This window comes from Nicotiana sylvestris, chromosome 10, assembly GCF_000393655.2.
Source record: "Nicotiana sylvestris chromosome 10, ASM39365v2, whole genome shotgun sequence".
Classification (NCBI taxonomy): Eukaryota; Viridiplantae; Streptophyta; class Magnoliopsida; order Solanales; family Solanaceae; genus Nicotiana; species Nicotiana sylvestris.
In genome coordinates, this window is record NC_091066.1 from 68,803,903 (window position 1) to 68,827,431 (window position 23,529).

General features: G+C 40.5%; 2 protein-coding genes across 2 annotated transcripts; both read left to right on the forward strand.

Annotated features, from left to right (window-relative positions):
• The first annotated feature begins 9,622 nt into the window (after positions 1-9,622).
• LOC138879475 (uncharacterized) lies at positions 9,623-10,631 on the forward strand. Its single transcript, XM_070159087.1, has 2 exons — positions 9,623-10,192; positions 10,248-10,631. Exons 1-2 carry the CDS (start codon positions 9,623-9,625, stop codon positions 10,629-10,631), a joined length of 954 nt encoding a protein of 317 aa, XP_070015188.1.
• Positions 10,632-12,728: 2,097 nt separating this feature from the next.
• Positions 12,729-15,711, forward strand: LOC138879476 (uncharacterized). The gene is made up of 4 exons (XM_070159088.1): positions 12,729-12,795; positions 13,705-13,849; positions 14,943-15,239; positions 15,354-15,711. The coding sequence occupies exons 1-4, from the start codon at positions 12,729-12,731 to the stop codon at positions 15,709-15,711; spliced, it is 867 nt and encodes a 288-aa protein (XP_070015189.1).
• Positions 15,712-23,529: the final 7,818 nt, after the last annotated feature.

Here is a 23,529-nt window from a genome sequence, read left to right on the forward strand (position 1 = left end):
AATTGCTACTCACCCTTCTTATTGAGATGCGCACTGGTGAAGGTTTCTTGTATCCCTAACCTTCACGTGGTAGCCATGTTGCAGCTTCTGATGGGATCTTCCCTAACTTTGACGGCTCACTGGGATTGTATCCAGCTTTTACAAATAGCTTGTAAGTGTTAGGGTCAAAACCTTCATCTGTTCGCTTTGTAGGGAGTGCCATATTCTGCAAACGATTTTGGGCTACAAATCCTGCAAGCGGCTTCGAGGACAACTTTGCTGCCTCAATTCATTTTACTGGAAGAATTAACTCCTTTAGCGTGTTAGTTTGGAGATTAGATGATTCGCCCTTGTCTTTCTTCCTTTTAGGGACATATTGGAGCGCGAGACTTACTTTCTTTCCATAAGACGCGATATCCCCTCTATGAGATTTATTCGCGTTGGCGTGTACCTCTTCAGTAACATCTTTGGCTTTACCAATAGTCACCTCAGCTCTTTTAGTTACGGGCTTGTCATTCTTGCTTTTCATGCCATCATCAACTTTTATCTTCTTCACAATACGGTTCTTCAAGTAGAACTTTGCATCGGCGAAGTGTGACTCTACCTCGGTGAATGGCTCATCATCAGCAACTATCTTCTTCTCGACTTCACCCTCATAGTATTTTAAAAATAAATAGTAGGTAGATGGAGCTACTTTATTCTCATGTATCCAAGGCCTTCCAAGCAAGACATTGTATGAAGTCTTTGCGTCAATTACATGCAACCATGCACTTGATTGCATATCTTCAATGGTGATTTCCAGCCTGATCGTGCCTATGGATCTTTGCCCAATTGGTTGAATCCTTGGATCATCACATGAATTTCTGAGAGTTCGTTCATGGGAATACCAAGTTCTTTCACAGTGCGAATTGGCAAAAAGTTCACTGAGGATCCTCCATCAACCAAAATTTGATTTACCCTTTCATCATGCATATAGCCTACCAGGTACAATGGGCGGTTATGAAGAGTGTTACCTAGCAAAAGATCGTCATTTGAGAATGTGACTTTTTCCTCACAAACATTAACTTCTTGAGTAGTGGACTCAATGAGCTTTTCAGAAGATGGTGCCAACGGTAGGTCATCACTCTTTTCTTCCCCTTTGTCAGCATGACAACAAAAGGCATCGATACCCTCATGGGAAATCTTTGTGTGGAACCAACTTGGTAAAAACTCCTCCAAGGTCACTGGATTTCGTGGCTTTTAAGAGTGGTGGACCTCTAATTTTGCTCTCTTTAAGTGCTTAACTGGATTCCATCTCCTTGGTCTTTTTACCATCATTTTCCTTGTTGGTTGTTCTACTGATTCTTTTCGTGGGCTCCTTCTGTGGTGCCTACAACGAGTCACCAACGTCCCACCTTCATCATCTTCAGGTTGATTGACTTCAGCTTTGTCGTTCTTCAATAATTCTTCATCTTTACTTTCTTTAAAACCACATAATTCATCCGGACTGAATGAGCCAAAGGTGTTAGAGACTTGGTTTGCACTTTCTTTCTCATCTTCAAGCACAATTTTCTTTTCGTGAGCCAAGTCCATGACTTTTTCCTTGAAGACAAAGCACTTCTTCAAAGGGTGGCTCACAAGTTGATGTATTTGCAGTAATTTTGGTCATTTGTTTTCCCAGCTTCATTTGGTTGCTTCATCTCCGGGAGCTCAATGAGTTTTAACTCGAGGAGTTCTTCAAAAATAGCTGGCACATTAGAATCCAAAAATGGGTACTCCTTATCTTGCATTTCTTTTAAAGTCAACTTTCCACTTAGCTTATCTTGAAAAGAAGTGGATTTGTTCTTGCTCCCCTTCGTTGCGAACTTCACAGGTGATGTGTTGACATTCATAGCTTCTTTGTTTTTAGATTTGGTTATAAGCTTGCCCCATTTCCTGACTTCTTGCTTGTCGTTCCTTTTGTGAGGCTCATAGACATGCAACCTTTCATTTCCAACGGAGGCCATGCTCAACTCCATGTCATGGGCACGAATCGCAAGTTCTTCAAATGTTCCAAGCTTGATACCTTGTAAGATGTAGTGTAGTCCCCAATACATGCCTTTGATGCACATCTCTATGCCCGAAGCTTCACTAAGCCTGTCTTTGCAGTTGAGGTTTGCATTCCTCCAATGGTTGATAAAGTCGATAACTGGTTCACCCTTTCATTGACGAGTATTTGTAAGTTCTATCATACTCACAGTACGTCTTGTGTTATAAAGTGATTGAGGAATTCTTGCTCTAGTTGATCCAGCTATCAACATATCTAGCCTCGAGGTCTGTATACTAATCTAAAGTATTTTCTTTTAATGAGCGGACAAACTACTTGACGAGGTAATCTCCATAAGTCCTAGCATTGTTGCACGTCTCAACAAAGTGCGCCCCATGTTGCTTTGGATTGTCTTTTCCATCAAACTGTTGAAATTTTGGAGGTTGATAGACAACAGGAATCTTCAACATATTGATCCTTGAAGTGTACGGCTTTGCATAGGTAAAGGAGTGTGAGCACGTGATTTTTTCCCTATATGAATTACTCCTACAAATTCAAGAAAAATAAATTTTCCCATTATTTACAAATTTTTGTAGCATTTTGTTAATTGTTGGCATTTGTTTGTGCATTTTTAATTTTGCTTGATTCACGAAAATACAAAATACATTGCATTTGCATTTAGGATTTAATTTTATATTTGTTAGACTAATTAGCAAATTAGTTGTTTTTATAAAATGAAAACTCACAAAAATAGTTTGTTTTTGCACTTTTAAATTTTAATTTTAGAATTTTAATTAATTGTGGCAATTATTAGTTAGAGTTAATTAATTCAATATGGTAGGATAATTTGTATTAGGATTTAATTTAGGTTTTAATTCCTAATTTTGGAAAAGAAGAAAAGTATTAAAAAAAAGAAAAGTTTTTTTTTTTGGAAAAGAAGGGAAAGGAAGGAAATTGAATAAGAAGCTTGGTTTGGGCCATTTTTGGCTTAAATTTTATAGGCCCAAACGCCCGTTCAAACTGAGCCCCAAGTCCACTCGAAAACCCGGTCCAAGCCGCACTGTAACCAAACGACGTCGTTTCCTTTCTTAAAATCACAACTATTGATCTCATGTGATCCAACGGTTATGAACTAGAACCAGTAAATATATTAGTGTCCGAAACGGACCCCCCTCCCCCAGAACCCCCTCAGTCTCTTTCTCTCCAACCAAACCCTAGACACGCCGCCCTAGTGTCCACCGCTGGTTGTCGGCGGCGCCGGTCCCAAATGACCCCAAGTTAACACCATAAAGCCACCATGACCCCCTCATGCCAAATCCTCACTCCGTTTCCCTCGAATCTTGTCGGAGCTTCTCGAATCTTAAATCTGAGTTCGAGCCCTGAAAGTTCAAAAATTATTTTTCTATCGGACCCGGTACATGCATGGTCATAGGGAACTGTTCCTTCGAGTTTTGAAGTTTGGATTCAACAAAACTAATGTCGTTCAGTTTGTCCTTGACAGAGAACAAACGATCGACATTAGTTTTGTTTGGTCCTTTATCTCCGATAGGTTTCGAGTTCTAAATTGGTAAGCTCTTTTCCCCCTCTTTTCTTTTCTTTCTTTTACTGTCTTATTCTCTTTCTCCTTCCCCTTTATTTAGCTTAGTTTTCTTATACTAATCTGGCTGAAACTCGATTAATATTCCGAGTTTAAATTTGTCTTCTATTCATTGTTGTTTTTTTTTCTTTTCTTTCTTTTCTTTTCTTTTTCTTCTTCTTAGTGAAAGCTTGTTCTCTGATTTCCTTAGTCCGTTGTGTTAATAACATAGATAATTCTCCAATTTTTCCTTTCTGTTTAGTCACCCAATTTAGTTTAATTAGGTTATTTTAACTTAGTTAATTCCCTACCTAGTTGTGTTAATTAATCAGTAATTTAGGTTGGTTTGCTTTGAAATCATTTCATGTTATCATGGCTTGCAGATTTTCTATTCAAATAGATAAGTGTTCGTTTGGGCTTTGGGTTGTCTCTGATCCATTTGGCAAAGAGCAGCCCATCCAAATTGGTTTGGGTTATTGGGTCAATTTTGACCCATCTTTTCGTCTGATTTTCAGAAGTAATAACAGGGTGCCTAAGGGGTAATTTGGGAATTTGGTTTAGGGAATATATCTGTAACTGATTTAAGCAGCTTCTGGGAAGGTGCCTTTAGGACTAAGGTGAAAATCTGATTCTAAATTAAGGGTATGTGAGCAAAAATGAGAATTCAAAAAGGTTTTAAGTGAAAAATTGATTTCTTTATGCTGCCCAAAAAAGACTTGCCTATAAAGACATCCTTTCTTCATTAGCAAGAAGGGATCAGATTTGGAGAAATCAGAACGGCTAAAGAAAAATACAAAACATAGATAAAGTCTGAAAAATTAGAAGAAAAATACAAAAAGAGCACCAACATCACTGTTTCATTGAGGCTGAATGTGTTTTCTTTAAAAGATTGAAGTGATTTCGACTATTTTCTGGGATTAAAATGGTCTAAACGAGCTGAAATTGTTGTTATTGATCTACTAAACCTCTTCCCCCTTTGTTGTTGATTTCTAATTGTTTCTTTGTTCTAATTTCACCAGGTATTTCATGGATCTCTTATATCTGTGAAGTGTAACATGAGAAGCTCTTGTAATTGATATGCAATTCAAGATTTTGATGTCTAATGAATGATAATTCATGTTGTAGTTGGTTTTAGGTTCCTTGGACATGTTCATGTATTTAGTTATGATTTTCTTTGAGTTTAGTTGGTAAATCTGGACAGAAACTGCAAGTATGGTGTTGGTGTTAAATGGTTTGAGTTCTTGCTCTTATATGGACTAATTAGGTGCTTTAGCTTAAAAGTTCAGATAAATGCATAAGGGTTTTGGTCTGCAGTTACATATGTCATTTACACGTCTTTGAGTATATCAGTTGGTTGGGTTAGTGTTGAACATGCTTGGGGGTTTGGGTCACCTTGTTCTAGCTAAGTATTCTCTCAATAGTTTGCTTGCATGAAGTTTTGGTATTGTTGGCAAAGGGTTCTGAATTCATGTAGTGACTTGTTTATCGCATTTACCAGTTAGTTGCTTTAGGTGCGTTATTTTAATAATTTACCTTCCTAAACTCGGGTGCGCATTTCATGTGACCCAAATCCAAATCTCAACAACGTTAAATAAAATGTGTCGTAGACCGCATGTTCATTTCATGTGGCGCAGTTCAAGACGTGTTTTAGAAAATGTTGAATCTTCCTAAAATTAATTAAAAGCGGTTAATAAGCTAAAATATACCATAGCCTAAAACATGTATTAAAATCAGATAATTATGCCAATAATAACAGTTGAGCGACCGTGCCAGAACCACGGAACTCGGGAATGCCTAACACCTTCTCCCAGGTTAACAGAATTCCTTACCCGGATTTCTGATTTGCGGTTTGTGATATAGAGTCAATCTTTTCCTCGATTCGGGATTTGAACCGGTGACTTGGGACACCATAAAATTATCCCAAGTGGCGACTCTGAATTTAATAAATAAATAATCATGTTTCGATTATCACTTTAAGTTGGAAAAAACTCCCTTATACACCCTTTATGGGGGTATAGAAAAAAGGTGTGACAGCTCTGGCGACTCTGTTGGGGATCGAACCCAGAATCTCTGGTTCAGGGTTCAAGAATTCTAGCTTAGATAAATTTTTATAGTTGGCTTTATTAATTATCTGATTTTGTTGCATGTTTGGGCCTAATGTGCTAAGTGTTGCTTTTACCACTTTGATATTCTGTGAACTGTATATAAACTGCTACGAAACCCTTCTCCTCTCTGAGTCTTCTAAATCATGGAGGAGTGTTCACTTCGTGTGACTTCTCTTCTGTTATAGTCATTCTAATTTTTGAACGAGGTTCGGACAAGTTGCAAAGCCGGTGAAGCTTCTGTATTCCCGGTACGCTGCCCCCCTCGGCTCGAGCTGTCCGCTCGGGTAAGCCATCTAGAACAATAAACCCATGTTTTAAATCTAGTATAACAAGACCCCATGTCAGATCCCTAGTAGGAACGTTTGCTTGTATCATGTGCATTTGACTTTGGAGACTCAACACAGGGGTTGGGTCTGTCTAGGATAAGTGTACCAAAATGAAAAGACCATCCTGATGCATCTTACTTGCTACTTGTGCATTTATTTGATTTGGATTTGCGTGCTGATCGGCTTTTGAATAATGGGAGAGAAGTTGGAAAAAAGGGAATAGCAATGCGAGGGTTAAATGAGTTAAATCACCTGTTTTGGAAAAACCAATGTCCAAATGGTACTGAAATTTTGCCGAATTTTTTGAGAAAAATGAAAAATATTAAAAAAAGGGGGGAAACGGTTTTGTTTTGCAAATAGTTGGTTTTATTTGATTTACCCGAACTACGCCAGTTTGATTCTCACCGGATGTGAGATATGTAGGCAACCCCCATCGGGTCCAACTTCCTTTTGCAAAAATAGCCCAAAAAGAACAAAAATTTTATGTTTATTGCAAATAAGTAAGGTGATAGCATTCTTGTTAAAAATAGCCGAATGTTCCTCAAAAGGGTGCCGAAAGGCTATTTTTGCAAGAATAGCCACCTTTAGTCGTTTTTAAAGGTTTTGGCTGGTTAGCCGACACAGCCTTAAAATCTTCATTTTTGAAGTGCTGAAAGGCCGTATTGGCAAAGCCGGATATGTTCTGTGAGAATTTTGAAAATGGTCATTTTTCTTGAGTCAAAATGAGTCATAGTTTTCTTGTAATTAAAATCACCTTAATAAATGTGCAGGATGGGCACAATTCATAATGAACCTTTCTCAGTCCGTGAAGAGATCCCTTTGGAGCTACATATGTGGTGGCATGATTTGGGGGACAATAGCAGAAAAGTTGTGACAAAAGCATTGGGTAGTCTTGTTGGGCTCTTGAAGGTTAAGTAGAGAAAGGACATAATCGAGGCATTGATACCATTTTGGGACCCAGCACATAATGTATTCCACTTTGCTGATTTCGAGTTAACTCCTACCCTAGAAGAGATAGCAGGCTACGCTAGTTTCGAGGGGAATCTCAGAAATCAATACCTGATAGCACCAAGAACAGTAACCCCTCACAAATTTTTGGACCTGTTAAGCATCAGTCGGGACATCCGAGACGGAAATTTGGCCAACGGATTCTGTACCTTCTACTTTTTGTACCGACGCTACGGGAATCCCTGTGGCTTCGAGACACTAGATACCGGTCTTACTCACGCGGGAAACCAAGACAAGTGGGAATCTTGGAGAGGATTAGCTTTTATAACGGCGTTCCTGGCTACTTTGATTTGCCCCAGAAAAGACGAGAACATAGAGTTGGGACTCGTGGGGATAGCCGACTTTATGATGAAAAGGGCAAATGGGACCATAGTGCCACTGATCTTGGCAGAAATTTACCGAGCTTTGACCCTCTGTCGAGAAGGGGGAAAGTACTTTGATGGGTGCAATATGTTGTTACAATATGGATAGAGGAACACATTTGCCACCGTCCTGGATACTTGAATTGTGGTATGACTAGCCTCGAGTGCATTGAAAAATAAGAAAAGCGGGTAAAGGGTTATGAGTTCCCGGATGGTGCGAAAGCATGGCATGCTTATTTGAGATCTTTGACTGCAAATAAGATCGAATGGGCATTCGGATGGCTCTGATCAGTGAGGTAATCTATATGTCGGCTGAGGTATGTTTTCTATTGTTAATGGGTCTGCGGAGTACCTAGATTATGCCCCACACCGAGTTCTACATCAGTTAGGCCGATACCAGACCATCCCACACGATAAGTACTTGAGTCGGCATGTTATTGAGTTGGAACCAAAAGTCGCTCTTCCAGAAGAAAGAGTGTGTCAGATTTGGCATCAGTGCAGATTCTTAGGGCCTAGAACTCAAGTACGAGATCTATCCAGAGGCGAGGTGGAGCCTGGTTACACTGCGTGGTATGGTAAAAGATCTCGAGTTCATCAGGAGCCCGAAAGGCCCGCAAAGAAACCCCATGTCCAACAATTTACCGACGGAGCACAGATGCAGTGAGACTGGTTGACCAAAGAAAATGAGTACCGAGCCACCATAGGCAGGCTGGAAAAGCAACTCATGGACCTTCAGTTTGAGAATGGGTTTCAAGCCGCCGCAGATGAAGGCGAGAAGAAGAAGCTAACCCAGGAAAATGAAGCCCTCAAAGCTCAAATCCGGAAGATGAAAATAGCTGCTAGAAACCCGGAAAGAAGCCGAGCGGATGAAAGGCTTATAATCAGTCTGAAAAAGAAAGCCCTTGAGTATCAAGATGACCTAGAAAAGTTTAAGGCCAGTCTAGCGAAAGTCCGGGCTTAATTGGAGGAAAACACAAAAGGTCGGACACAGTTTGTGCAACAAATGAAAAGAAAGTATGAAGGGATAATCACTAGCCTAAAAAGAAAAATAGTTATTCTCGAGAATAAGGTAGCCAAGCAGGATAAGGGCTTTAAAGCTGATAGGGAACACTGTTATGATTTGATGGCTCGGATGGAGGAAGAAATGCAACAGTTGCAAAATCAACATCTCCATAATACTCAGGTGTTAGAAGCCCGTAATCAACAGGTCGGGCGTTTGCTCCAGGAAAAGGGCAGAATCCGAGAGCGGATCAAAACTATTGTCGACTACATTGTTATGAAATGCCAAGCATGTGAGGATATGACTCGTACCACCTTCTTTGCGGTGGTGATGACATTTGTCCGGCAGATAATGAGTGACTTGCAGAGGCTTCAAAGGGATATTGCACATAGGCCCGTGGCGAGACCGAATGATGTCCCGTGGGCCCCAAGAGCATTTGAGGCATTAATGTATTCATGATTTTCATTAGAGTCAGTTAGTCTGTTTGCGAGTCTGTATTTTCTTTTATTGGAGTTTGTTAGTTGGTTTTTGAGTCTGTTGTTTTCACCTTCTGTTAGAGTCTGTTGGTCTTGTTTTGAGTCAGAGGCTATTAATTTCCATTTTCGAGTCTGTTAATTTTATAATTTGGTAGAATAAGTGGTTGTAATCAAAACTGTTTTATTTAATAGAAAATTTAAAAATCCCAAAATATTTTGTTTTGATATTATGCACTTGTTTCCAGAACTACGCTTGGTGTGAATCATGCGGGGTCATGATATGTAGGCAATCTCCATAGGATTCGACCATAACACAAAAGAAAGAAAAAGAGTGATAAGTAAAAAGAATGAGAAAAAAAAGGAGAGGAAAAATAAGAGCGAAAAGAAAAGGAAGAGAGAAAAAGAAACTGTGAGAAGGAAACAATGACAAAACAAGAGAGGGAAATGAGAGAATAAAAAGGAAATCAAGCAAAGGAAGGAAAAGAAAGAAAAAGATAAAAAAAAAAAGAGAAAAGAAAAAAGAGAAGAGAAAAAGACAGAGAAAAGAGAAGTTGCAAATGGAAATAAGGAAAAGCCGGAATGACGCAAACAACTGATCAAATGCATAATAGAAACGGTTAACTGCTTAGGTGCATTCACTTGTCAAATGTGTGGTTGCCTATCTGTTAAATCCCTAATCGCTAACAAGTTTGTTATTGATGAAATTATAGTTCAGGCAAGTGGTTAGTTTGATTGGCATTCTAGCAACTCACTCCTACAACACCTGGTCCAAAAACAAGCTGAACATGGCCAACCAGGAACTTGAGGCAAGTATTATCGATCCGTCAAAAGAGGTGGAAGAATCGGAGGTTAATCTGAAAGATGGGTTGTATAAGCTAAAGCAGCAGATGGCTGAAATGTACCAAGCATGGGCAAAAGGGCACCCACTGCCAGTTTACCCCGCCAACCCTGCTTTTATCCTGCCATTGGCTAAGGCCCAGGAACCACCCACTGTGAACTCATCTCCGGCCTTTCCCCTCTACCAACAATGCTATGGCACCAATTCTCATACATCACAAGCTCCACCACCTAAACAAGTGTCGTACCCTCCTCCACCAGTCACTCCTGTTTTTGTGGCACCTCCACCTGCTGCATTACACCGATCCTCCAGTGAGCCTTTGTTCCAGACTCATGACAACCATTATTACCCCCCAGAGCCCACTTTCAAGGTTCCCAAACCCTATTCCTACACTCCTCATTTTGACCTCCCTGCGGAAACTGAAAAACCATCTAAAAATCTCGAACAGGAGGAGATATTCAGGAAAGTTAAAAGCCTGGAACAGTCATTCAGGGACATGCGGGGGTTGGGAGGTCAAGTAAGTGTGGCTTACAAAGATCTATGTCTATTTCTAGATGTGTAATTGCCGGTAGGGTTTAAGATGCCCAAGTTTTTATTTGTATGATGGGCACGGTGATCCAGTGGCGTATTTGAGAGGTATTTGTTGCAAAATGAGGGTAGCTGGCGGGAAAGATGAGCTACTAATGGCGTATTTCAGTCAGAGTCTGAGTGGATCAGCGCTAGAATGGTATACTCGGCAGGATCACGGAAGATGGTACACATGGGATGATCTAGCCCAGTTATTTGCTTATCACTTCCAATACAACCTCGAGATTATTCTGGATCGTCTGTCTTTGACGAAACTTGAGAAAAAGCACAATGAGAATTTCAGGGAGTATGGTTTTAGGTGGAGAGAACAGGCAGCAAGGGTTGACCCTCCAATGAAAGAAAGTGAAATGGTGGATTATTTTCTGTAGGCCTTAGAACCTACTTGTTACGGTCATTTGGTATCAGCTATAGGCAAGTACTTCAATGAAGTGGAAAGATGGGCAGCATGGTAGAAGAAGGGCTAAAGACAAACAAAATCATGAGTTATTCGGCTATTAAGGCAACCACCCAGGCCATTTAAAACGGAACTGGGGGAGTAATTGGGAAGAAGAAAAAAGAGGATGTAGCAACGATTGATTCAGGAGACTGGTTCGGACCCAGGGGTTCACCGCACCACTATAACCAGCCTCGACCCCACCACCAAACCTACCCTCATACCCTATATAGCCCACCACAACACTACTACCCACCACCAGACCCCCATTTTTATGTCTACCATGCCCAAACATACAGCCAACCTCCAGCCCACGCACAATGGCATGCGCCAGTCCCACAAAATACATACCCAGCTCCAGAAAATACCTATCCGCCCCTAAGAGCCTACTGAAACCCTCCTGGATCAAGTTTCCGGCCCAACCAAGTGTTTAAGAACGGGAGGTTGCAAAAGAAGAAAACTTTCACTCCATTGGGAGAATCTATACCAGTTTGTTCCACAGGTTGCGACAATTGGGTTTGCTGAGTCCGATCGAGCCAAAACTACCAAATCCTCCCCCGAGGAACCTTGATCACTCTGTGAGTTGCGAATATTATTTTGGTGCTCCGGGGAACGATGTAGAGAAGTGTTGGCAATTGAAAACAGCTATTCAAGAGCTCATTGATACTAATTGGATTGAGGTCCAAGCTCCTGAGGCACCCAATATCAACCAAAATCCGTTGCTGGCCCATCCTGAGACAAATATGATCGAGATAGTGCATAGGGGAGGGGAGCCCAAGAAGCCTTCACAGACCATCATGATGATCCGGGCCAGTGAAGTCAGGCCGGTTGAAAAGCCAACAAGTGAGAAATCAATGATCCAGTTGAGTGGGGTAGACAGTGAACCATCCGCCGTAGGCAAGAAGGGGTTTTCAAGTGGTGTTGCAGTGAAACAAGAAAGAGCAAAAGTGATTGTGCCAGGAGTGGCAAACAATCCTATTGTAATTGTGGAGGGTGCCGACACATACCCTGTCATTATCAAGCCGGTAACTCAATTACCGATAGTCGATAGCAAGGCGGTCCCGTGGAATTATGAACGAGTGACAGTGACTTACAAGGGGAGAGAGGTTAAAGAAGACGTTTGTGAGACTCGTGGTTTGACTCGATCGGGGAGATGCTTTGCCACCGAATAGTTAAGAAAAGCTAAGAGCTCCAAACACAACCTGGTGCTAGTGAAGAAAGCTATGACCGAGGAAGAAGCAGAGGAATTCTTGAGAAAGATGAAAGTGCAGGACTATTCCATTGTGGGGGCAGTTGAGGAAGACACCGACTTAAATTTCACTATTGTCATTATTGATCCATTTAGATGAGCATCGTCGGGCTTTGATGAAGATCTTGAATGAGGCCCACGTCCCTGACAAAATCTCAGTAAACCACTTGGAAAAGATAGCTAACAAGATATTTGAGGTAAACAGAGTCATTTTTTCTGATGATGAGTTGGCCGTGGAGGGTACTGAGCATAATAGAGACCTCTATCTCACGGTGAAATACGAAGATTCTGTGGTTACTCGGGTACTGGTCGAAAATGGTTCCAGTGCGAACATTTTCCCTCTCTCTACTCTGAACAAGTTGAAGGTGGATGATGAAAATTCACAAGAACAGTATATGCGTTCGGGGATTCGACGGTGGAGGGAAAGATTCAGTCGGGGACATAGTGCTTGAGCTTACAATAGGGCCAGTCGAATTTAGCATGGATTTCTAGGTGCTCGATATGGCTGTTTCTTACAATCTGCTGTTGGGTCGACCCTGGATTCATGCTGCAAAAGAGGTCCCGTCTACTTTGCATCAAATGGTCAAGTTTCAATGGGATAGACAGGAAATTGTTGTGCACAACGAGGATAATTTGAGTGCCCACAGTGATGCCATTGTTCCGTTCATAGAGTTTGAAGACGACAAGGGGCCATGGGTTTATCGGGTTTTTGACACGGTATCGGTAGAGAAAATTCCTTAAGGGAAGTGCATTCCAACTCCGAGGGTAGCTGCCGCATCAGTCATGGTAGCCATTGAAATGTTGAAAAATGGTTTTGTACCAGGCAAGGGTTTGGGTGCATCTCTTCAAGGTATCATACAACTGGTGCCTCTCCCCAAAAACTTGGATACATTTGGTTTGGAGTTCAAGCCCACAGTTGCAGACATAAAAAGATCTAGAAAGTTGAAACATAGGGCATGGGTCCTCCCAAAGCCCATCCCACGTCTCTCTAGATCATTTGTCAGGCCGGCACCAAGAAACGCCCAACAACAATAGTTCCTAGTTCTGTGGTTGGTCCTGATAAGGAGTTGCTTGAAAGGTTTTAGAAATTATTCGGCGAGGTGAAGATGGTGGAGGATGGAGAGGGTTCTAGCAAGGCGGATGTGCAATTTATTGGGCCCAGTGTAAAGATTAACAATTGGGAAGCTACTTATCTCCCCACCAGGAAGGAGTTTTGGTAGTTTCCTTTGATTTTCTTTCAGTTTATCTGGATTATTCCAGGATTGTAATTCAGATTCTATGTTCCGTCCATTTGGATGTATAAACCTTGTTATCTTTTAATTTCAATGAAATGCAATTTCCCTTTTCCTCATTCCTAACAGTTTTAGTTTTGTTTTCTTTTCTTCCTTGTACAGCTCTTTTTATGCTGGTTTCAATAACATGATACGCATGAGGAATCTTCTGCCCAGTCTTAAAAGCCAATCTAATTCTAAAATAGTAATTCAAGAAATAGAGTGTGATGATGAATCAGAATATGAAGAGGATGAGGCCTTTGAAGAGATTAGTAAAGAACTAAGCCATTTTGAAGAAAAACCCAAGCCTAACCTGAGTGATACGGAAGCAATCAATTTAGGGGACCCAGATAATATCAGAGAAACTAAAATAAGTGTCCAGCTTGAACCTCAACTCATGAAAGAGATAATTAAAGCATTACTTGAGTACAAAGACGTCTTTGCATGGTCATATGATGACATGACGGGTTTAAGCACTGACTTGGTAGTTCACAAATTGCCCACTGATCCAGCATTCCCTCCTGTCAAGCAGAAGCTGAGGAAATTTAAGACTGATGTGAGTGTGAAGATCAAAGAAGAGGTCACTAAACAGTTTGATGCAAAAGTCATTCGGTTCACTGGGTATCCCACTTGGTTAGCCAATGTAGTACCTATGCCAAAGAAGGATGGCAAGACCAGGGTGTGTGTTGATTGCCGTGATCTCAACAAAGCGAGTCCCAAGGACAACTTCCCACTGCCAAATATCCACATTCTGATTGATAATTGCGCCAAACATGAGCTTGGGTCTTTTGTGGACTGTTATGCGGGTTATCATCAAATCTTAATGGATGAGGAAGATGCGTAGAAGACGGAGTTCATCTCACCATGGGGAACATACTGCTACAAGGGCATGCCTTTCGGATTGAAAAATGTTGTGGCAACTTACATGAGGGAAATGACAACTATATTTCATGACATGATACATAAGGAGATCGAGGTTTATGTGGATGATGTAATCATAAAGTCTAGAAAGCAGTCTGATCACGTCAGAGATTTGAGAAATTTTTTCCAAAGGCGTCGTAGGTACAATCTTAAGCTCAATCCTGTAAAATACGCATTCAGTGTGCCATTCGGAAAATTGTTAGGATTCATAGTCAGCCGCCGAGGTATTGAATTGGACCCGTCAAAGATTAAAGTTATCCAAGAATTGCCACCTCCAAGGAACAAGACTGAGGTGATGAGTTTATTAGGGAGGTTGAATTACATCAGCAGGTTTATTGCTCAGCTTACGACAACTTGTGAGCCTATCTTCAAACTGTTAAAGAAAGATGTTGCGGTCAAGTGGACATATGAGTGTCAAGAAGCATTTGATAAGATAAAAGGGTATTTGTCAAACCCACCCGTGTTGGTGCCACCAGAACCAGGGAGACCTTTGATTCTGTATTTGACGGTTTTGGATAATTCGTTTGGTTGTGTGCTGGGTCAGCATGACATCACCGGTAGGAAAGAGCAGGCCATCTATTATCTTATCAAGAAGTTCACATCTTACGAACACTTACCTTGAGAGGACATGTTGCACCCTAACTTGGGTAGCACAGAAGCTGAAGCAGTATTTGTCATCTTACACTACTTACCTCATCTCTCGTTTGGATCCATTAAAGTATATCTTTCAGAATCCTATGCCCACAGGGAGGCTCGAAAAGTGGCAGATCTTGCTCACAGAATATGACATTGTCTATGTGACCAGGACCGCGATGAAAGCCCAGGCTTTGGCTAATCATCTGGCTGAGAACCCACTGGATGAAGAATATGAGCCTTTGAAGACTTACTTCCCTGATGAAGAGGTAATGCATATCGATAAGTTGGAACAAGTTGGAGAGACAGGTTGGAAACGTTTCTTTGATGGAGCTGTTAACATGAAAGGCATTGGGATAGGAGCTGTATTGATTTCTGAAATAGGACATCACTACCCTGTTACGGCTCAGCTTCGTTTCTACTGTACTAATAACATGACTGAATACGAGGCGTGCATTTTGGGTTTGAGGTTAACTGCAGACATGGGTGTTCAGGAAGTTTTGGTCTTGGGGGACTCGGACCTTCTGGTGCACCAGATTCAAGGGGAATGGGAAACACGAGATTTAAAACTCATACCGTACAGGCAATGTTTGCATGATCTTTGTCAACGGTTTCGATCAGTAGATTTCAGGCACATTCCAAGGATCCATAACAAAGTTGCTGATGATTTGGCTACCTTGGCGTCAATGTTACATCATCCGGATAAGGCTTATGTTGACCCGTTGCATATTCAGGTCCATGGTCAGCATGTTTACTGTAATGTGGTAGAAGAAAAACTTGATGGAGAGCCTTGGTTTCATGATATCAGGGGATATATTAGGATGGGGGTGTATCCGGTACAAGCCACAGGCGACCAACAGAGAACAATTCGGCGATTAGCGAGCGGATTTTTCTTCAGCGGAGGGGTTTTGTACAAAAGGACTCCAGATCTTGATTATTGAGATACATAGATGCTAGACAGGCCACAGCTATCATGACCGAAGTACATTCTGGAGTTTGTGGACCGCATATGAGCGGGTACGTGTTGGCAAAGAAGATCCTCTGAGTAGGCTATTATTGGCTCACTATGGAGCGAGATTGTATCAGTTTCGTGCGCAAGTGTCATCAGTGCCAAGTGCACGGAGATTTGATCCATTCTCCACCATTTGAATTGCACACAATGTCTGCACCATGGCTTTTGTTGCATGGGGCATGGATGTCATTGGGCCAATTTAGCCATCAGCATCAAATGGGCACAGGTTCATTCTAGTGGCCATCGACTATTTCACCAAGTGGGTAGAGGCTAAAACGTTCAAGTCTTTAACCAAGAAAGCGGTGGTTGATTTTGTGCACTTAAATATCATTTGTCGTTTTGGGATACCAAAGGTGATCAATACAGGCAATGGGGCTAATCTCAATAGTCATCTGATGAAAGAGGTATGTCAGCAATTCAAAATTGCACATCGCAATTCCACCCCTTACCGCCCCAAGGCAAATAGAGCAGTTGAGGCAGCCAACAAGAATATAAAAAAGATACTTCAGAAAATGGTGGAAGGTTCCAAGCAATGGCATGAGAAGCTGCCTTTTGCATTGCTAGGTTATCGCACTACTGTTCGCACTTCAATAGGGGCAACTCCTTATTTGTTGGTATATGGCACTGAGGCGGTGATACCTGTGGAAATTGAAATCCCGTCCCTTCGGATTGTCGCTGAGGCCGAAATTGATGACGATGAGTGGTTCAAAACTCGCTTGGAACAGTTGAGTTTAATTGATGAGAAAAGATTAGCAGCAGTGTGTCATGGCCAGTTGTATCGACGGAGAATGGCAAGAGCATATAATAAGAAGGTGCGTCCATGGAGGTTTGAAGTGGGTCAGTTAGTATTGAAACGTATCCTTCCTCATTAGGCTGAAGCAAGAGGCAAGTTCGCCCCAAACTGGCAGGGGTCGTTCATCGTGACGAGAGTGTTGTCCAATGGTGCTTTGTATTTAACAGATGAAGAAGGCAAATGTGTAGAAATGGCCATCAATTCTGATGTGGTCAAAAGATATTATGTATGATCTCTTCGGTTAAATTGTGTTTGTTTGTAATTGGCATATTTTGAAGATTGGAATGACGAAGGCATTTTGTTCTGCTATCTAAACACTTTATCCCTTGTTACCCCTTTGAGCCTTATTTATTTTCTTTCATACCCCTCTTTCGGAATCAGTAGCAATGATCAGAAACGCAAGCGTAAAAAGAGAGAAAAAGAAGAAGAAAAGAAAAAAAAAGAAAAAGAAGAAAAAGAGAAGAAAAAGAAAAACAAAGAAAGAAAAAAAGCAACAAAACAGCAAAAAGAAAAGAAGAAGAAAGAAAAGAAAAGAGGAGAAAGAGGAAGAAAAGGAAAGAAAAATCACTAACAACAAAGTAATTCCTATGATATGAACTACGTTCGACCTGATTCCTTTTAAGGATACGTAGGCAGCCTCATGGTTCGATCCCATCAAAAAAAAAATCTAAAAGTCCCCAAGCAAAGAAACTGGGGCAGAAGTTGTGGTTGTTGTAAGAAATTTGATTCCGAAAGTTGTAATTTTGAACCCATTTGAATTATTTATAGCCTTTTGACACCCTTGCTTTCTAACCCTATCCAAAAGCCCAAGTTATGATCCAAAGAAATATCTTCTGATCAGTCTTCGAGAGATGCCAAGTCGAGCAAGTAGAGGTGATTCATATCAGGGGCAGCACTCTGGCCCAAGCAGGAAAATGAGAAAATGAGAGAGTCTTATCGGTGAAAATCCTCACGGGCACCATAAGGCAACGGGAGCTGAGATAAATCAAATATGAGAGAGTCTTATTGGTGAAAATCCTCACAGGCACCGTAAGGAGAAAGTGAGTTGAGAGATGAACAAATGAGAGAGGCTTGTTGGTGAAAACTCTTCAGGGCATTGCAGGCTGAACAAGGTCAAGGTTTTGGCAAAGAAATCAGGTTATGGAAACTCTGGGGCAACAAAGTATGGCAACTAAGAGTTGATTGGTTGGACAGATTGGTCCAATTAATCCAAAATGCATGTCATGATCATTGGTACCAGCTGTTCCACTCAGATAAGTCGCTTTCCTTCTTCCTTTTTAGCTAGTCATCCAGTTTCAGATTTTCTTTATCCTTAACTCTCAGGGTCATTGCATTTCATTTCTTTTAGGTTTCATTTCTCTAAGATATTTCAATGTCAGTCTTGGTCAAGCAAAATAAGAAAGGATTTCAAAGCTTACTCCCAACTTCCAAAGTTGCACAAGGCACAGTGCGGCCAAGGCATTGCTAGAGATAGTATGATGTGAAATGGGGTATAAAGGTCAGAGGAAGTTTCATCAGTGAAATGGTATGGTAATTTTGTGGGAAATGCAAAGGTTCAAAAAGATGGGGCAAAGATGTAACACAACGGTTTGGGTATAGAACACTCGGGTAATCTAAGGTCATGAGGTTTGAAAGTCAGTCAGAAAGGCAAACAGTTCAGAGCCAGTTCAGGGAAGCCAGTCAAAACAAAGCACGGCAGCGGGGAGACTTTCAGCAAGAATGCCACAAACTAACCACCACATTTTAAACTAATAAGATTTCTCTTTGATTAAAACAGGGGCAGGAAATCTCGATTGTTTCGGAGAAACCTACTATAAGGAAAGGCAAGCACCAGACAGGTTTAACCGTAAATTCTCAGGACCCGCCTGGATAATGGGATTTCATTTCAAATTCTCAGGACCCGCCTGGATAATGGGATTTAATTTGAAGTTTTCAGGACCCACCTGGATAATGGGATTTTATTTGAAGTTTTCAGGACCCGCCTGAATAATGGGATTTCATTTGAAGTTTTCAGGACCCTCCTGGAAAATGGGACCTAGTTTAAAATTCAAAACAATCATGAGTAGCATAATCTAGCATAAATGCACCACAAAGGAATATAAGTTGGTTTCAAAGTTTGCAAGTTTGAGATAGGATTCAATTAGGAGTTGTCAGGACCCTCCTGAATAATGGGACCTAGCTTTAAGATTTCCATTAGATAACAAGATTTGGCGTAAGTTCTGTTGTACTGTGGTATAATTTAGCCGTAAAAATTGTCACGCTTAAGATAGGACTTGATTTTGATTTTCAGGACCCTCCTGAATAATGGGATGTAGTTTTAAGGTTTCTTCTAAATAACAAGATTTAACATAAGTTCTGCTGTAAGGAAGTATAATTCAGCCATAAAAGTTGTCACTCTTAAGACAAGACTTGATTTTTGATTGTCAGGACCCTCCTGAATAATGGGATGTAGCTTTAATACTTTCTTACCTTCAGAAGATATAACTTAGATTTAAAATTGTCGTTAATTAAGAATTGTCGGGACCCTCCTGGATAATGGGGTGTGGTTTTAAGATCGACTTATATAACAAGATGTAGCGAAAGTAATACCATTTAGGAGATATAATTTAGATTTAAAATTGTCGTTTAACTAGGAGCTGTCAGGACCCTCCTGGATAACGGGATCTAGCTTTTAAATTCTTAGTAATATTTGGTAATATGATTCAGTTAACACTCACATATATGCCTAACTACCAAACTGGGGCAGAAAATTTTCTTTATTTTGTCTATTTTTGTTGAAATCAGGCGCCCACCTGGAGAGCACGGGAATACAATTTAAGTTCAGCAATCAGGCGCCCACCTGGAGAGCACGGGAATACATTTCAAGTTCAGCAATCAGGTGCCCACCTGGAGAGCAAGGGAATACAGTTAAAGTTTTGGCAATCAGGAGCCCACCTGGAGAGCACGGTAATACAATTTAAGTTCAGCAATCAGGCGCCCACCTGGAGAGCACGGGAATACATTTCAAGTTTAGCAATCAGGTGCCCACCTGGATAGCAAGGGAATACAGTTAAAGTTTTGGCAATCAGGCGCCCACCTGGAGAGCACAGGAATACAGTTAAAGTTTTGGCAATCAGGCACCCACCTGGAGAGCACGAGAATACAGTGCAAGTTCAGCAATCAGGCGCCCACCTGGAGAGCACGGGAATACAGTGCAAGTTCAGCAATCAGGCACCCACCTGGAGAGCATGGGAATATAGTTCAAGTTCAGCAATCAGGCACCCACCTGGAGAGCACGGGAATACAGTTAAAGTTTTGGCAATCAGGTGCCCACCTGGAGAGCACGAGAATACAGTTAAAGTTTTGGCAATCAGGCACCCACTTGGAGAGCACGGGAATACAGTGCAAGTTCAGCAATCAGGCGCCCACCTGGAGAGCACGAGAATATATTTCAAGTTCAGCAATTAGGCGTCCACCTAGAGAGCACGGGAATACTGTTAAAGTTTTGGCAATCAGGCGCCCACCTAGAGAGCACGGGAATACAGTTCAAGTTTTGGTAATCAGGCGATCACCTGGAGGGTGAGGGAGAGCAACACCAGTTCTACGGAAGGGAAACTATTTAAGTGTCTGTAATCAGGCGTCCATCTGGAGAAAAGGAAAGCATCTCAGATTATAATTCGAATTCAACAATTAGGCATCCACCTGAAGAAAAGGGAAAGTGTCTCAGATCACAACTCAAGTTGGCAACAAAGGGACCTCACCGGGAGAGTACAAGTCAACAAGGCAACAAGAATCACAAGATCAAGTTTGAAGATGCGGATAGCATTTTTGTAATGCATAGATCATAGTTTAGTCTAGCTTCTTTTATTTTGTCATGGTGTAATAAGGAGTTCAGTAAGCAATAGCAGCAGCAGCAGCAACAACAGTGAAATCACAACTTCATGGTAATCCCAGCTACCGAAACTTCCCGAACTATACTGACCTGATTCCTTTATAGCCAAGGATATGTAGGCAACCTCGGAAGCAGGGTGCGGTCAAATCTTTCAAAAATGCTTCCCGCAGAGTATTCAAACGGGCAAAAATCGCTCGTATCCGCTCACTTTATCTTTGCACGAAAACTCTTCGTGTTTCAGAGCAAAGAGGGGCAACTGTGAGCACGTGATTTTTGCCCTATATGAATTACTCCTACAAATTCAAGAAAAATAAATTTTCCCATTATTTACAAATTTTTGTAGCACTTTGTTAATTGTTGGCATTTGTTTGTGCATGTTTAATTTTGCTTGATTCACGAAAATACAAAATACATTGCATTTGCATTTAGGATTTAATTTTGCTTGATTCACGAAAATACAAAATACATTGCATTTGCATTTAGGATTTAATTTTACATTTGTTAGACTAATTAGCAAATTAGTTGTTTTCTAAAATGAAAAATTACAAAAATAGTTTGTTTTTGCACTTTTTAATTTTAATTTTGGAATTTTAATTAATTTTGGTAATTATTAGTTAGAGTTAATTAATTCAATATTGTAGGATAATTTGTATTAAGATTTAATTTAGGTTTTAATTCCTAATTTTGGAAAAAAAGAAAAGTATTAAAAAAAGTTTTTTTTTTGGAAAAGAAGGGAAAAGAAGGAAATTGAATAAGAAGCTTGGTTTGGGACATTTTTGGCTTAAATTTTATAGGCCCAAACGCCCGTTCAAACTGAGCCCCAAGTCCACTCATTAACCTGGTCCAAGCCCCACTGTAACCAAACGGCGTCGTTTCCTTTCTTTCCATCATAGTCGTTGATCTCATGTGATCCAACGGCTGTAAACTAGGCACCAGTAAATATATTAGTGTCCGAAACGGATCCCCCCCCCCTTAGAACTGCCTCAGTCTCTTCGTCTCCAACCAAACCCTAGAGACGCCGCCCTAGTGTCCACCGCTGGTTGCCGGCGGCACCGGTCCCAAATGACCCCAAATTAACACCACAAAGCCACCATGATCCTCTCATGCCAAATCCTCACTCCATTTCCCTCGAATCTTGCCGGAGCTTCTCGAATCTTAAATCTGAGTTCGAGCCCTAAAAGTTCAAAAATCATTTCTCTATCGGACCTGGTACATGCATGGTCATAGGGCACTGTTCCTTCGAGTTTTGAAGTTTGGATTCAACAAAACTGATGTCGTTTAGTTTGTCCTTAACAGAGAACAAACGATCGACATTAGTTTTGTTAGGTCATTTGTCTCCGATAGGTTTCGAGTTCTGAATTGGTAAGCTCATTTCCCCCTCTTGTCTTGTCTTTCTTTTACTGTGTTATTCTCTTTCTCCTTCCCCTTTCTTTAGCTTAGCTTTATTATACTAATCTGGCTGAAACTCGATTAATCTTCCGAGTTTAAACTTGTCTTCTGTTCATTGTTTTTTTTTTCTTTTCTTTCTTTTCTTTTCTTTTTCTTCTTTTCTGTGAAAGCCTGTTCTCTGATTTCCTTAGTTCGTTGTGTTAATAGCATGGCTAATTCTCCAATTTTTCCTTTCTGTTTAGTCACCCAATTTAGTTTAATTAGGTTATTTTCACTTAGTTAATTACCTACCTAGTTGTGTTAATTGATCAGTAATTTAGGTCAGTTTGCTTTGAAATCATTTCATGTTATCATGGCTTGCAGATTTTCTCTTCAAATAGATAAGTGTTCGTTTGGGCTTTGGGTTGTCTCTAATCCATTTGGCAAAGAGCAGCCCGTCCAAATTGGTTTGGGTTATTGGGTCAATTTTGACCCATCTTTTGGTCTAGTTTTTAGAAGTAATAACAGGGTGCCTAAGGGGTAATTTGGGAATTTGGTTTAGGGAATATATCTGTAACTGATTTAGGCAGCTTCTGGGAAGGTGCCTTTAGGACTAAGGTGAAAATATGATTCTAAAATTAAGGGTATGTGAGCAAAAATGAGAATTCAAAAAGGTTTTAAGTGAAAAACTGATTTCTTTATGCTGCCCAAAAAAGACTTGCCTATAAAGACATCATTTCTTCATTAGCAAGAAGGGATCAGATTTGGAGAAATCAGAACGGCTAAAGAAAATACAAAACATTGATAAAGTCTGAAAAATTAGAAGAAAAATACAAAAAGAGCACCAACATTACTGTTTCATTGAGGCTGAATGTGTTTTCTTTAGGTTTTCTTTAAAAGATTGAAAGTGATTTCGACTCTTTTTTGGGATTAAAATGGTCTAAACGAGCTGAAATTGCTGTTGTTGATCTGCTGAACCTCTTCCTTTTCTGTTGCTGATTTCTCACTATTTCTTTGTTCTAAATTTACCAGGTATTCCATAGATCTCTTATATCTATGAAGTGTAACATAAGAAGCTCTTGTAATTGATATGCAATTCAAGATTTTGATGTTTAATGAATGACAATACATATTGTAGTTCGTTTTAGGTTCCTTAGACATGTTCATGTATTTAGTTATGATTTTGTTTGAGTTTAGTTGGTAAATCTGGACATAAACTGCAAGTATGGCGTTGGTGTTAAATGGTTTGAGTTCTTGCTCTTATATGGACTAATTAGGTACTTTAGCTTAAAAGTTCAGATAAATGCATAAGGTTTTGGTTTGCAGTTACATATGCCATTTACACTTCTTTGAGTATATCAGTTGGTTGGGTTAGTGTTGAACATGCTTGGGGGTTTGGGTCACCTTGTTCTAGCTAAGTATTCTCTCAATAGTTTGCTTGCATGAAGTTTTGGCATTGTTGGCAAAGGGTTCTGAATTCATGTAGTGACTTGTTTATCGCATTTACCAATTAGTTGGTTCTTCACATGAGCTGAGGTTTTGAGTAAAATAACAATGAATTCAGGTGGAAACTATGATACTTAATTAATTGGTTTAAATGTGAATGTTTAAAATGAGCAACGATTGTTTAGTTAATATTTTAGTGATTGTCAATTTGCAGCGTTGCAATGATTATCATGTGAAATGTTTAAATTTAAAATGGCTTAGAGTAGTTG